This window comes from Hypomesus transpacificus, unplaced genomic scaffold, assembly GCF_021917145.1.
Source record: "Hypomesus transpacificus isolate Combined female unplaced genomic scaffold, fHypTra1 scaffold_192, whole genome shotgun sequence".
Taxonomy (NCBI): domain Eukaryota; kingdom Metazoa; phylum Chordata; class Actinopteri; order Osmeriformes; family Osmeridae; genus Hypomesus; species Hypomesus transpacificus.
In genome coordinates, this window is record NW_025813738.1 from 77567 (window position 1) to 90475 (window position 12909).

Consider the following 12909-nt stretch of genomic DNA (forward strand, 5'->3'; position numbering starts at 1 on the left):
TTCTGGAAGTGAGATGTTATTCTGGTCCAACATACATCAAACACGTGATCCTACAGCACACATTCTAGAATGAATAATGGAAATCTTCTCTTGATTCAACCCCCCCCCCCCCCCATGCTTCTTATGTAACCTGCCCTCCCGCCTCCTCAACACAGTCAATGGCCCTGTACACCCCCCCCCCCCCCCCCCCCCCAAGTCGGAGTATAACCCTGTCGTTCTCTCCCCCCCACCCCCGGCAGCATGAGTTTGTGCGTCGGGAACGGCCCCCCAGGGTGCTCCTGGAGCTCATCCAGAGGACCAAGGACGCGGTGCGGGAGCTGGACAACCTGCAGTACCGCAAGATGAAGAAGATCCTGTACCAGGAGAAACACCACGGCCCTCTGGGAGAGAGCCTGGAGGAAGAGGAGGTCAGTACAGGCCGGGAGGGAGGGAGGGAGGGTCGGTGGGTCGGTCAGTTTAAAGATTCAGAGTTGTAAGGTAAAATAGGCCTGACCTGCTCTACAGTCAACAACATTTGACCTCCTTGGTGTCCGTTCACCTGACCAGCCTCTAGTTACCCGACACCGCACCTGACCACTCAGTCCTGCGACCCGACCTTCCAGAATCCTCTCTGCCGTGGCCTCACAGCTTGTTCTCGGTCCTCTGATACGCCGCATCATCTTCAAGATCTCACCTGACACTCTCCGACTCAATGAAGCACACCCACGCACACACACACGAGTGTAGTGTCTAACCGTGTGACCCAGCTGGTCAAGGAGGGTCAGTTGGGCAAGGTTGGAGTCTGGCACCCCCTAGAGGACATTGCCCCACTGCAGGGTGACCGATCATGAGGCCATACGGAAACGCCATGTATGTGTGTGTCCTTTTGCCAATGCTGACCCTGGCGTGTGTGTGTTCACACGTGGTGTGTGTGTGTGTGTGTCCAGCAGGACAGCGAGCAGGCCAGCTGTAAGATGAACAGCGTGGGCAGCAACCACTCTGTCCCCAGCACGTCCCTGAGCACGGGCAGCCAGAGCAGCAGCGTCAACAGCATCCAGGAAGTCCTGGAGGACACCATGATGCACCATGACTATGACAGCAGCCTGGAGACCCCCCCCCACGACAAGATGGCGGCCACGGTCAGAACGGACTCATCCCTCGCTCGCTCGCGCTCTCTCTTTCGGGTTCTCTCTCTCTCTCTGGTTCTGTCTCTTTCTTCATCAATCAGTTTTTCTCTCGCGCGCGCGCTCTCTCTCTCTGGCTCTCTCTCTCTTCATCAATCTGTTTTTCTCTCCATTATCCCTCCTCCCCTCAGATCCATGACTCCCTCCAAATCATTCATAGTTATAGTTCAGATAAGCATCACAAACAGGACCCTCATATATATATATATATATACTGTCAAACCAACAAAATACACACAGTATATAAGATTCGATTTCCCCTTGCACACCTGGCCACGTAGTTACACAGCCATGCAGCTACATACTCAGTCAATAAGCAAGTAGACACGAGCACGCCAGGAGAAAGATTTAGCCAAGAAGAAAGCTAACCCTTAACACACTGGTGAAACCATGGCAACCAGAGACACACTACCCCTACTCTCCCAGAAGTCTCACTGCTTGAGATTCCTGTAACGATGCTGCAACTGATCACACACACACGAGAAACAAAGACGCTTCTCTTCGTAGCCCTCCCCCTACACGCACCGAGTTTAGACCTCGAATGGCTTATATTTATGTTGGAATGCTCCACATGGCTGTTATCAGGAGCCGTCAGTTGGTGGAGTCGCACACTCTCCCTTCACAATAAGAGTCTCCATAACAGTGCTGCGCCGCTGGGCTCGTTGCCCTGTGCAGGGTTGGTAAAGCAGGGTAGTGATCTTAACCCCTGTTTGCCATACTGTGTAGCTAGAGCAATGTTGCAGGGTTGAAACTCGCAATGTATCGCTCATATGTTACTGTGTGTGTGTGTGCGTCAGGAGTCCCAGTATAGCTGGGAGGACGGCTTGCACAGGGAGCAGAGTGCAGAGCTGCGGTCCGCGTCGTCCGGCCGGAGCAGCCAGGCCTACAACTACAAGAACCAGGGACGTTTCGCCACCATCAAGTCTGCCTCACTGGTAACACACTCGCTCCCATTCCCTCTCTCTCGCGCTCTCTCTTTCTCTCTCTCTCTTCTTTTGTTAATCCTTTCTTTTCCTTCGCTTCTGGTCTCCTCCGGATCTTTTATACTATCACCCTCCTCCTGGCCTCTTCATCCTCCTCTTCCACTTCCCTCTCCTCCCCCCCCCCCTGTCCTTCTCCTCCCCCCCTCTCTCTCTCCTCCTCCTCTCTCTCGCCTCCCTCACCGAGACCTCTTCACAACGTTGCCGGGTGGGAGGGTCCCTCTCTATCTCTCCTTACCTCCCTCCACGTCTGTTGTCATGGTTACGGGCTTCCAGTACGCTGTCTGGTGTGTGATTTGTTATTGTATTTCTCTGGTCTGTGACACCACTAGACCAGAGACCGAATCTCTCCACAGTACGGCGAGCTGGCCATGAGTCTGGGATCACCCAGAGGGGAAAGCCTAATTATAGTCCTGGATTCAGCTTACGAGTGACTTTCTTAAAGCACTCGGTCCAGCTGATGTCCCTGTGTGTGTGTGTGTGTGTGTGTGTGTGTGTGTGTGTGTGTGTTCGGTGCCTCAGATCAGTGAAGGAGATTGTGGAGCCCGTCTGTCTGCCTGCCTGTTTGTCCGACCGTCCGTCTGCCCGTCTGCCCGTCTGTCTGACCGCCCTGTTTCAGACACTCAGCGCTAGCCCGCTAAGCTGTGCTGCTCTTGGTGAGGGGGATGACATCATCTGCCTCACACCTCCCCTGCCTCCCTGAGAGAGATGAGAGAGAGATAGAGATGGAGGGAGAGAGAGAGAGAGAGAGATAGAGATAGAGAGGGGGAGCGAGGGAGAGAGAGAGAGCTAGGGAGGGAGGGAGAGAGAGAGCTAGGGAGAGAGAGGGGGAGGGGGAGAGAGAGAGAGATAGAGATGGAGCTAGGGAGAGAGATAGAGGGGTGGGAGTAAGAGAGTAAAAGAGAGAGGAGGAGAGACTGATGAAAGAAGAGACAGGAAAGGAGCCAGTGGACATTCAGACCTGCAGAGAGTAACTGGCGTGTGAGAAAAAAATGTGCAGAGACAAAGAGAGAGCGGGATGGGTAAAGAGCTGCGTGCTTTTCTTTTTCCCCGTGAAGGAAGCCTTTGTGGTCAAGGAGAGAGAGTACGTCAGAGAGAGAGAAAGAGAGAGAGAAAGAGAGAGAGAGTGACTTGGACTTGGACAAAATATCTTTATTGAGCTGTCAACTGCCAGCTAGCCACGAGTTACACCACAACAGACATTTGGGATCCTACTTGCTCATCATAAAGCAAAAGCTCAGATCAGATTACAGACCCAAAAATGAAACTCGAAACGCAGAGAGAGAGAGAGAGAGAGAACTGCAGCGAGGCTCCACGAGGAGGAGAGAGTGATGGACTCGATCACACTGGGTCTTTTCACGACATCCTGTGATGTTAGTCGGGCCGAGCAAAAAAAGGGATGGTGCTTCACATCCTGGGGCCGCGCTGGCTTCGAGGCGACGACGGTGTCCACTGCAGGAGCGTTCACCTGTACGCACTCTGCCACCCGGTGGCTCCGCTCTCTGCCGTCTGCTGTCGTTGTGAAAAGTACCTCCATGGCCACCTTTGACCTGGAAGTGTTCCAGCCTTCCGCTGACACTGATCCCCCCCCCCCCCCCCGCCATTCTCGGAGCCTGGTGGCAGTGGGGCAGACCGCACGTGACCAGGATTGGTACCGATCACACAGTAGGGGTATTGATTCAGAGTGGATTAGGATTCTCTCTCTCTCTCTCTCTCTCTCTCTCTCTCTCTCTCTCTCTCTCTCTCTCTCGCGTTCTGTGCCCATCTCCCCTACTTCCATACCTCTTTCTCCCCCCATCGCTCCTCATATCTCAATGAGGTATTCATGAGCCCACCTGCTCTGCTGCCGAGCCAGTGAGCCAGCCCCCCTGATAGGGTCTCTCTGTGCTCCCCTTGGCCACCGCCGCCCCACAGCACAGAGAGACCCTATCACCCCCCCCCCCTCGCCCCCCTACACACACACACCAGCCCTGCCCCCTGCAGGCCCAAACCCTGCCCCCCCTGGCCCAGGCCCTGCCTCCACCCACCCAGCCTGGCTCCCACCTCCCTGCCCTGTGCTGGCCCTTCCCCGCTTTGGCACCCTGACCAGGGGGGGGGGGGTGCTCCCACACAGCCAGCCTTCACTCTCCACTGGTGGGACGAGACCGTGGGAGGTAGGGACCGAGAGGGAGCCAGCGAGCGTGAGGTCGGGAGAGAGTGTGTGAAGTAGGGGACGTAGAGGGAGCGAGGGAGTGCGAGGTTGGGACAGAGCGAGAGAGAGAGAGAGAGAGAGTGTGTATGTGAGGTAGGGATTGAGAGGGAGCGAGGGAGTGTGAGGTCGGGACACGCAGAGGGAGTGTGTGAGGTAGAGACTGAGGATAGACGAGGGAGTGTGAGGTGGGGACACTTAGAGGGAGAAAGAGTGCGCACAAAGAGCGAGCCCGAGGAGTGTTCGGGGGAGTTTGAGTGAGTGTGCGCGTGAGGGGGGTCTCAGGAGAGGTAGCGTGGCGTGGCATGCCCCACAAGGCTCCTGGATGCTGGCACACCTGGTCAACGTCGGAGCCGTCATGTTTGGCCTGAGGAGCTCAGGACCCTACGAGAAGATGACGGACTCCTGCTACACCGACGCGGAGAGTCCCTTCAGTCAGGTCTGTGTGCGAGCGTGTGAGAATGGATGTGTAAGAGTGTGTGTGTGTATTTATGTGACTGTATGTGTGTGTGTGAGAATGCGTGCAGAGTAAGGTTAGTTAGGGTGGTGAAGGGTTTTCGATGGCGTCGAGGAAGGCTTTAAGGTCTTAGCCTCTCAGCGTTGCTGTGAAGTGCTGGGGCTGCATTTCAGGCTCTGTGAGGGACCTGTTGATGGGTGGCTGGTGTGAGAGAGCATCTGTCTGAGGAGATGAAAGGGGCGTTTGTTGTGACGCCACTGGGCCAGTGTGAACGGCAGCCCCGGGTGGGGGTAGTGGCAGACCTGATGGAATGACCTGGAATCTCACAGTCGTGGATCAACCGTGTTGGTGCATGACCCTTCTGTGGGGGAGATTTGCCTCGGCTTTTGCGCCGGTTCCGTTTAAGAAGCGTGTTCCTTCTCTCGGCTCACGGTTTGGTTCTGTGTTCGGCTATTGGTATGGAAGTGAGACATCACAGCAAGAGCTCCCGTTCAACCCACTCTTCACCCCATCGACTCTGACTTCTCGAACTTGACCTCTCATTTAAAGCAACCTCTTGATCTTGAACCTCGTAGAATCCCCCCCCCCCCCCCCCCACCCCAGTTTCTCTTTGACCCCCCTCTCACCCTTCACCTCGGTCACCCAACCTTGCCAGCTTGACCTTCCACCCGTCCCCCCTCGGCGACTCCATGCGCCGCACCCCCTCAACCTTTCTCCTGTTCCCCCTCTGTAACCCCACCCTCTCCCTTGACCTTCTACCCCCTCGGTGACCTCCATCCCCTCAACCTCGCCCCTCCTTGACCTTTCCCCTCTGCCCCCCCCGCCCGGTCAGGTGACCAAGCAGATCCAGGAGCATGAGCAGGAGAACGAGCTGCGGGAGCAGATGTCGGGCTACAAGCGCATGCGACGGCAGCACCAGAAGCAGCTGATCGCCCTGGAGAACAAGCTGAAGGCGGAGATGGACGAGCACCGGCTGAAGCTGCACAAGGAGGTGGAGACGCAGGCCAACAATGCCTACATCGAGCTGGAGAAGCTGGCCAAGAGGCACACGGCGCACATGGACAAGGAGGTGCGTGCTTGCGTGTCGCGGGCGCTAGCCTCGCTCACGCTGGCTGGTTCTGTGAAAGAAAATTCGAGCTGGACTGTGTAGATTGAACACAGTCAAAATGGCGGTGTCAATACCATTTATTTAGACGATACAATTACATATGATGAAACAAAGCTTCGCTGATCAGTCATTATGAAGGGTGCGCTAGTCACAAATCGTTCGCAAGAGTGATAGAGAACTAGCACACATGCACTGCCTTATATAAACTTTTGATCAAATGGCATTCCATAAGGTCAGTCAATCAATGTAGCAAACTCTGTGATTGGCTAACTCAACTTAGTGACAGCTTGAAACAATACATCTCCATACCAAGTGTCCCAAAGTTCTTTGATGTGGCATTTCTCTCCAGGGCAGTAGATAATAAAACCCTAGGAGTTGGCCAGCCAAATGGTCAATAGTCCTTTGTGTGACCATCTTCAAACAATACTTTTAATTAACATAAACAATGAAACAGGACACAGTCCTTCTCTAGCCGAAGTTCAGAGCAACTGCCTCATTGACCCCTTACACTAACCAGAGGACAGAAGGCCATTTAAGATGCTTCACCCATCCCCCAGGGCAAGCTGCCCACAGAGCCACCAGCACCTCACATTCCTTTGAACTCAACTTAATTATCTATCCTTCCAGTCTCTTACCAGTGAACATAGAAGCTTATAGATTTCACACACATACATCTGTGCATATGACCAACATTTCTGCCACAGTTCCCATGAAACTGAGTTTTAACGGGGCAATGTGTTCACACGAAGAAAAGCAACCAAAAAAACCAGGACTTGTTCTTGTCCTTCCCTCCCTGTCTCCCCCCAGATGAAGACAGCCAGCACGGATGAGAAGAAGTTCCAGCAGCAGATTGTAGGGCAGCAGAAGAAGGAGCTCACCACCTTCCTGGACAACCAGAAGAAGCAGTATAAACTCTGCAAGGAGAAGATTAAGGAGGTCTGTCCCTCCACACACGCACACGCATACAGACACACACCTCCTCCGTCTCTGGAGTAGCATGACGCATGCTGTAGTGTACACGTTGTAATTTACTGTCGCATCGACCCTCCCACGCGCTCGTGCGCACACACAAACGCACGCATGCACAAACACACACGTGAGTCACCCCCACCTACCCAGTGCGCTTGCGCAATCGCACGCGCGCATCGGCGCGGACCACGCGCACACAACAGGCCTTCGTTAGTGCGCCTCCCACCTCCGACGCTGCATTTGACAGTAGCAGAGACGCGTTAGCGGCGGGTTGCGGAGATAAGGGGAGTGGAACTAGGTCAGCTCTGTGGAAAACAAGCTGGCGCGGGCTGATACCACAGCCCACCAACGACTCGGGGTGTAATGCCTACCACGAACCGGGATCACATCCTGTTTGTTAAGAACATGAGCAGCTTTAGCTTCAGTCCGCTCAAGCGTTTAAACACACATGAAAGGGAAAAGGGGATGCTTAGCGTAAGGCCACCTAAATGCCACCCCCATTAGCATCCATTTTGTGGTGCAAGGGAGGTGTATTTCGAGGTTTCTGCTGAATCATGATGTCAGTTGCAATAGCCTGAGGTTCTGGAGCTGAGCGAGCTAAAAACAGGCGCACTCAGTTTCTACCTCTTTCTATCCTACTTTATATTGGTGACATAACTGAGTCTGGAACATAACATGGTGGTTTTGACATTCCTGGGTTACATATTTGGTTTCTGTTTGAGTCTTGTATGACCCTGTAAAATGCAGCAATTAGACGGATATCCAGGTCCCAAGCTGCGAACTGGACCTCAGGGTTCGGACCTTGTGACCCTCCTGCGGTCTCGGGTCAAAGCTCCACACCTCTCGCCCTCCCTCTCGCCTCTCATCACAAGTGTCCTTCCTTTCCTCTCGTCTGATCTCCTTTCCTCCCCTCCCCTCCTCTCTCCTGTGCTTTGCTCCCCCTCCATACTCCTTTCCCCCCCTCCATCCTCCTTTCCCCCCCGACCCTCCTCTTCTCTCCCCCCCCCCCCCCCCCCCCCCCCCGACCCTCCCAGGAAATGAACGAGGACCACAGCACCCCTAAGAAGGAGAAGCAGGAGCGCCTGTCCAAGCACAAGGAGAACCTGCAGCACTCCCAGGCCGAGGAGGAGGCCACGCTCCTGGGCCAGCAGAGGGTCTTCTACGACAGGAACTGCCGCGCCTTCCGGCGCAAGGTCATGCTCCGGCGGCAGGAGTTTGAGCAGGAGCAGATCCGGGAGGTGAGGATGCGGTGGGAGACGGAGAGAGATGGAGAGGGAGAGAAACGAGGAGGGAGACGGGATTGGAGGGGATGCGAGGCAACGGGCTTGTTGTGGACGGACCTTTTTCGAGTGGCGCCTGCATGGGACACGAGGGGGTTGGGCTGGGGGTGGGGTGTTTTCGTTGACTGTTGAAAAGTGCTGAAAGAGGTGGGCTCCACTTAAACCTGAACAGATTAGGGATTAACGCATTGTTGCCTTGTTTACTTTCTAATCTTCCTTGGTGTATTAGACCTGGTTGAAGTATGCTAACACAGCGGCGTTTCCCAGAAAGCCTGTTTTGCCTCCGGGAGCTTTAGCCTGACCCTTATCCTTAGATTCTGGTGTTAATACCACTGTTGCTTTTAAGCATGGAGGTGCGAGCTAGGAGAGACATCGTTCGATCCCGTTGTGGTTGTTGCTGATTTGATCTAAATGGATCTCTTTCTCCCCCCTATCCTCACTGGCCTCCTGACCTCCCTGTCACCTTCCCTCCATCCCTCTTCCTTCCGCCCTCCCGTCCTACCCCCTCTCTCTCTCGCCACCTCCCCTGTCCTCCCTCCCTCTGTCCCCCGTCCAGGAGTTGAACAAGAAGAAGAGCCAGAAGGAGATGGAGCACGCCATGCTGATCCGCCACGACGAGTCCAGCCAGGAGCTGGAGCGCCGGCAGCTGAAGACCCTGCAGAAGCTGCGGATGGACCTCATCCGGCTGCAGCACCAGACAGAGCTGGACAACCAGATCGAGTACAACAACCGCCGCGAGCGCGAGCTTCACCGCAAGCACGTGCTGGAGCTACGGCAGCAGCCCAAGAACCTCAAGGTGAGGAGGCCAGGCTGCATGCACTCGCGAGCTAGCCTGAGAGCCGGGTCAGGCTAGGCTAGGCTAACAGTGGGGCGCTAATGGGAGAGTTTTTAAAGCTCGATGCTAACTAGCTGAGAGCTAGGTTGGGCAAGGCTAACATTGGGGGGCTAATATCGAGTCATTTAAGGCGAGAGGGGAAACGCACCACCTGACTTGTCCATCCGGATAGCTAGGCTAGGCTAACACCCAAGAGGCAAGGTAGCTAATGCTAAGCTAACCCCCCATCCACTCCAGGCCATGGAGCTGCAGATAAAGAAGCAGTTTCAGGACACGTGCAAGGTGCAGACCAAGCAGTACAAGGCGCTGAGGCATCACCAGATAGAGGTGACCCCCAAGAGTGAGCACAAGGCGGTGCTGAAGGCCCTGAAGGAGGAGCAGACTCGCAAGCTGGCCATCCTGGCTGAGCAGTACGACCAGAGCATCAACGAGATGATGGCCTCACAGGCGGTGAGCCTTCCACCCTGACTCGTTACCCGCTAGCTCGTCATTCACCAGTTACACATCAGCTACCAGTTAGCTCATTGCCTGTCATTCCTCAGTGGCTGGCTCATAACTTATCACTAACTAGTGACCAGCTAGTTCTTAACCTGTCACTAACTAGTTATCTGCTAGTTCCTAACCTGTCATCAGCTAGTTACCAGCTAGCTCATAACCTGTCATCAACTAGTTACCATCTAGCTCATAACCTGTCAGTCACTAGGAACCAGCTAGCTCATAGTTTATGGGTAGTTGGTTAATATCAGGTTGCTAGTTAGTAGTTTAGATTATGGGATAAGGGTAAGCAAAGTCACAGAGGCTAGACTGTAAGAGTTAGTTAGCAACCTGTTGCTAGTAAGTTGTGTGTGGCTAAAGCTACAACGCTACAGGGGTGGAAACACTGAGCACAGACAGAAGCGTTAACATGCGGGATGTGGTTGTTGGTATTCTAATGTGGTAACCCTGTCCCCTCCTCTCCTGTCTACCTCTCCATCCCACCTTTCCCACTTGCCTTTTTTCCTCCCTTCATATCTCACCTCCTTCTTTCCTCTCTTTTCTACGCTCATCTCTCTCTGTCCCTCTTTTCCTCTCCCTCCCTCCTTGTCTCTCTCTCTGTCCTGTCTCTCTCTCTGTCTTGTCCCCTCCCTCTCTCTGTCTTGTCCCCTCCCTCTCTCTCTCTTGTCCCCTCTCTCTCTCTGTGTTGTCCCCTCCCTCTCTCTGTCTTGTCCCCTCTCTCTCTCCCTCTGTCTTGTCCCCTCTCTCTCTCTCTTTTCCCCTCCCTCTCTCTGTCTTTGTGTGGCCTGTCCATCTGTGGGTGTGTGTGTGTGTGATGTCTATGCGTGGTGTGTGTGTGTGTGCGCGTGCACACGGCGCCTGCGGTGGCCTCCCCCCTCAGCTGCGCCTGGACGAGGCCCAGGAAGCAGAGTGCCAGGCGCTGAGGCGGCAGCTGCACCAGGAGATGGAGCTGCTCAGCGCCTACCAGAGCAAGATCAAGATGCAGACGGAGGCGCAGCACGAGCGGGAGCTGCAGAAGCAGGAGCAGAAGGTGTCCCTGCGCCGAGCTCACCTGGAGCAGAAGGTAGAGGAGCCGAGGGGGAGGGGAGGAGGAGTGGGGGACAGGAGTGTGGAGTGGGGGGCAGGAGTGTGGAGTGGGGGACAGGAGTGGGGGACAAGAGTGTGGAGTGGGGGGCAGGAGTGTGGAGTGGGGGACAGGAGTGCGGGGGGACAGGAGTGTGGAGTGGGGGACAGGAGTGCGGGGGGACAGGAGTGCGGGGGGACGTGAGTTTGCTGGCTGATTGACGAACTGACTCAGACACAAACGGATACATAGCGGCAGGCACATCCAGAAGGTAGACTAACACCCACACACTCGTATGCCTACCTAAACACAGACAGTTTTAGAGACGCACACACACACTCTCCACAGGAGTCCGTGGGATGAGCTCTAAGTCCAGGGTAAAACCCAGAGAATAATCTCTGTACTATAATTACTGTACATTCACAGTAGTCCCAATGCTTGGTTAGGTTTGAGCAAAGACAACCCCCCCCCCTCCCTTCCCTCCTACCGATCAGCACGTACTCACATTCACCCTGCCCCTCGAAGACACTCGTCAAAACACAAGTTTCCGACGAAACCATGTCTGCGAATGACTGACGTAATCTTCTACCGCTGCTCCTTCGACAACAAAGGGACCTGACTGAGTGCAATCCTGCCTCAGAAGGCAGCCGCTGTGTAGCGCGTGGTGGTGCAGCGCCACCCGCTGGTAGCCCCGAGCCCTGCAGCCCTGGCGGAGGGATGACATCATGGAGTTGAGCGTGTGAGTGCGTGGGAGTCTGGGTCAGGACAGGCTGGAGCGTGTTGATTACCGTTGCATGCGAGGAGGGGAGCGACGTTTGGGGGCCGGTGCCTTGCGGTGGAGGGGGTGGGGGGTGGACCAACGTCATCTTGAACGAGACGTGTTCATTTAGCAGACTCCTTTCATCCAAGGAAATGTACGGTTCTGGAGAAACGAGGGCTTGTGATGGATGGACGCGGAGGATGGTGACGAGAGGGGGTTTTGGATCACGTCTCTGGGGTTTTGAGTGACGTGTGTGTGTGTGCGTGCGCTCTCGTCCCCAGATCGAAGAGGAGCTGGCCTCCCTTCAGAAGGAGCGCACAGACCGCATCAAGAGTCTGCTGGAGCGCCAGGAGAGAGAGATCGACTCCTTCGACATGGAGAGCATCCGCCTGGGCTTCGGCCACCTGGGGGTCCTGGACTATCCCAAGGACGACTACAGATGAGGGGAGTTCTGGCTCCTCGCCGTGCCTGGGCTCAGCACAGCCTCGCTGGGTCACCCCAACCCCAACCCAGCATGGTCTGATCTGACCCGGGCTTGGTCTTTAGCTACTGATGTCCTTACTCAAATCCCCACCAATAGAAGCCCGGCACCAGGGGCTGGGCGGGGTCACGAGCCAACAGGCCCCTCCTCTCGTTGTTGACGTTAACATAAATGATGCTGGATGACTTCCATTAGTTGTCATGTTGTTGTTTTTGTGTATGAATAACGATACAATATGTCACCGTGTTGCTGTGTCTTGTGCAATGACGACACTTCTGGGGGTAACTGAAAGTGGAAACGAGAGAGGAAACAGGAGAGGTTTTGAGTGACAGTGCTGGGGAAATTGCGTCATTGGGATCATGCGTTTAGAGGAAATCTGTCTCAAACTGTGCAAAAAGTTCAAAGCGGAAAAAGCCCAACGTGAAACCAACTGAATCTTTCTTCCGCGGCTTCGCCTGGCTGCTTCAACTCTTTTTGGTATTTATTCATCAGGAGATTTTTATCGCAAATTAGAACAATTTGATACGCAGACAACCTTTGAAGTAATGCTGTACATGTAGGTACATTTAATAAATGTGACTGAGAATTTGATAATTAAGCTGGGGGGGCACAGAGGGGGAATTGCATCCTGGTACTTGGTGTTTCGTACTGAATCTCTGCACTGGCAGCCAATGTGAATAATACCACATGTATACTCCAACTCCCAGGTAGCACAAAGGGCTTTGAGGGAGGGAGGGGACATGTATTTTGTGTACAGAAGGATTTAAGGAGAGCTTTTACTTATTTTCGTATTGTATTTTAACTGTGACACAATTTTTTTTAATTTTTTTTTTAAACAATGATTTTGTTTCTCCCCCTCATCGTGCAGTATTTGAGGTTGAATAATCAGTCAACAGAATATTTCAGAATTTCCATTTAAATCATTTTCTGCTTTAGCCACAACTCTGAAGCTGTGTATTTTCTTATGAATTCCATCAGTACTATGCTTTACTATTGCATGCACTTTAATTTCTTTTCCAGGTTAAGAGAACGCATGAATCTGTCAGAGCTTTTAATTATATTTGTAAATAAAGTGCTCAACACACACTGACTTAAGTTTGATTCTATTCATCTTAGGCTCTAATGAGGGG

The 12909-nt window shown here is 53.9% G+C and overlaps 1 protein-coding gene across 2 annotated transcripts; it reads left to right on the top strand.

Annotated features, from left to right (window-relative positions):
• Positions 1 to 225: 225 nt before the first annotated feature.
• On the top strand, positions 226 to 12865 carry LOC124489562 (serine/threonine-protein kinase TAO3-like). 2 transcript variants are annotated; one of them, XM_047052000.1, is made up of 10 exons: positions 226 to 407; positions 927 to 1118; positions 1961 to 2098; positions 5621 to 5857; positions 6704 to 6832; positions 7900 to 8103; positions 8702 to 8941; positions 9218 to 9430; positions 10356 to 10538; positions 11580 to 12865. In XM_047052000.1, exons 1-10 carry the CDS (start codon positions 342 to 344, stop codon positions 11739 to 11741), a joined length of 1764 nt encoding a protein of 587 aa, XP_046907956.1. In that variant the 5' UTR covers positions 226 to 341; the 3' UTR covers positions 11742 to 12865. The 2 variants fall into 2 exon arrangements, with proteins under 2 accessions (XP_046907956.1, XP_046907957.1); XM_047052001.1 differs by lacking the exons at positions 226 to 407; positions 927 to 1118; positions 1961 to 2098 and adding an exon at positions 4416 to 4770.
• The last annotated feature ends 44 nt before the right edge of the window (positions 12866 to 12909 follow it).

What these genes read in the sequence shown, in the direction of transcription:
- LOC124489562 (XM_047052000.1), top strand. Translation starts at nt 342, where the DNA reads ATGAAGAAGATCCTGTACCAGGAGAAACACCACGGCCCTCTGGGAGAG. An exon ending in ACGACAAGATGGCGGCCACG is followed by an intron (nt 1,119 to 1,960) that starts GTCAGAACGGAC and finishes TGTGTGCGTCAG; the next exon opens with GAGTCCCAGTATAGCTGGGA. An exon ending in AGCAGCCCAAGAACCTCAAG is followed by an intron (nt 8,942 to 9,217) that starts GTGAGGAGGCCA and finishes CATCCACTCCAG; the next exon opens with GCCATGGAGCTGCAGATAAA.